The sequence below is a fragment of the Monopterus albus genome, unplaced genomic scaffold (assembly GCF_001952655.1).
Source record: "Monopterus albus unplaced genomic scaffold, M_albus_1.0 scaffold174.1, whole genome shotgun sequence".
In the NCBI taxonomy this organism is placed as follows: domain Eukaryota; kingdom Metazoa; phylum Chordata; class Actinopteri; order Synbranchiformes; family Synbranchidae; genus Monopterus; species Monopterus albus.
The window spans coordinates 1,468,030-1,470,017 of NW_018128054.1; the positions used below are offsets into that span (position 1 = coordinate 1,468,030).

Sequence of the window (1,988 nt, forward strand, 5' to 3'; positions counted from 1 at the left end):
TCCCCCGGAGGAGCTGGAGGAAGTGTCTGGAGAGAGGGAAGTCTGGGCATCTTTGCTTAGACTGCTGCCCCCGCAACCCGGTCCCGGATAAGCGGAGGAAAATGGATGGAAATGTGGTAAAAAAGACCACATCTTGGAAAAAATACTCACTGTAGTTGTCTAACTTGGAATGAAGAAGCCTCGTATTAGCTTTAGATAAACATGTTTGCACAGAATAAATGTAGATTTTTTTTTCCCCCCTATTAAAATTGGAAGCATAAAAAAAACAAAATATAAATGAAAGCACACAAAGAAAAAACTGCATTTTAAGATGCAAATGGTGATGCTTTAAGAATGTTTAGCTGCAAAGCGTTTCTGAATACCATCACTGACCCGCTGAGAGGTGGGCTGAGAAACCACATCACATCATATTAATGTCAACAACAGAATTTTCAAACCCTCATTTAAAAAAAAAAAATTTAAAGGGCACCAAGGCAGAGAAGTAGAGGGGCCAACTAAATATTTTAAATGTAAGCTCTGAGTATGTAAGTTCTCTTTAGGACTCTTAGTGTATACTGCATGGAGGAACATGTTAAAATCGAGGTGGAGCTGATTTAAATGTTTTATGAGCACATGTGTCTGCCCAGATTATAAACTGTTGGGTAGTTGAATTTATTGCGATCCATCATACAGTATTTTATGAGCTCATGATATGTTTTGTCAGCTTATCTACAAAGCTGCTGTAGCTGTCAAATGAATGTTATGAATTAGAGTTGGAAAGTAGGATATGAAGAAATACAACTACCTAACAATTATACTTAAATTGTGTACAGAAGTAAATGTAGTTGGTATCAAGAACCAAATGTGTAAGATATATAATGACATCCTGCAACAACAGTTAACAGTTTATTACATTTCCACCTTGAAGCACAGCAGAGAACTGAATTTATTCATTTCTTTGTTTCCAGATGACCTTTGGCTTTGCAGTAGGGCACCATGGTACCAGCATGACCCCTTCTCCACAGCCCTCCACAGGGGACAGAACCACCCTGGTTACTGTGGATATTGTGGTGCTGGTGGTCTACTTTTTGTTAATACTCGCTGTGGGCTTTTGGGCAAGTACAGCAGAAAAGAAACGGGTCACTGCTCTAACACTGACACCAACCATTTCTACAGCATAAACCGTTCTGCATGGATAAGTCTTCTAAGATGTCACAAACTGAGAGAAACCAACATGCTGTGTACAAATTATTGCCCTTTTCCTTTTGCTGCTTTGCAATGAAATGCTACTATGCTCTTAATCAGTGAAGTCTGTTCACTTCTTAGTTGATGAGAGTTGTCCCAAGGCACTGTTCAGTTGCAGAATACAGACATGATTTTTCTGCTTTTTCCAAAACTTCCAACTGATGGTGCCCCCGGGACAGGTCTCGCACCCTTTCTTTCACCTGGAGACAGGTGGCAACTTGCTGCCTGAATTCAGCTGTCCTCATTTAGAGCAGCGCTTCAAATGGTCCAAACCAACTAAGAGGAAGATAACTGCTAGAGAATGAATCTTTTCATAGCACATAGACAAAGAACTTTAAAATAAAAATAAATAAAATTCAATGCCAACTTATACTTGACAAACTGAATATCTTCTGTAACTGTATCTTAAGAGGCTTTTCATTTTTCTGCTAGTCCATGTGCAGGACGAAGCGCAGCACGGTGGATGGATACTTCCTCGCTGGGAAGAACATGACCTGGTGGCCAGTGAGTTAAACATTACAGAGACTTCTGTTATATGACACCCACACAGACCGATTGCCTGATCACAACAGAAGCCCTAGTGGCTTGAATTCACATGCTTTTATCATGTCAGACAAATTGGAGCCTTCATTTCTAATAGTTCACATTTTAAAAGTGAGAAGCAAAATGTTCTTCAGTTTAATCCTGCTTCTGATGCTCTTATCCAAATTGAGGTGGGGGCCTCGCTGTTTGCCAGTAACATTGGCAGTGGCCATTTCATCATC

At 40.1% G+C, this 1,988-nt stretch overlaps 1 protein-coding gene across 1 annotated transcript in view; it reads left to right on the forward strand.

Annotated features, from left to right (window-relative positions):
• Positions 1-111: 111 nt before the first annotated feature.
• Positions 112-1,988, forward strand: part of slc5a11 (solute carrier family 5 member 11) — a 12,696-nt gene continuing 10,819 nt past the window's right edge. The window contains 3 exon segments of the mRNA XM_020616467.1: positions 112-1,728; positions 1,938-1,983; positions 1,986-1,988. The exon segment at positions 1,986-1,988 is cut by the window's right edge and continues 47 nt beyond it. Coding sequence (XP_020472123.1) covers positions 1,660-1,728; positions 1,938-1,983; positions 1,986-1,988 — 118 coding nt within the window. The 5' untranslated portion in view covers positions 112-1,659.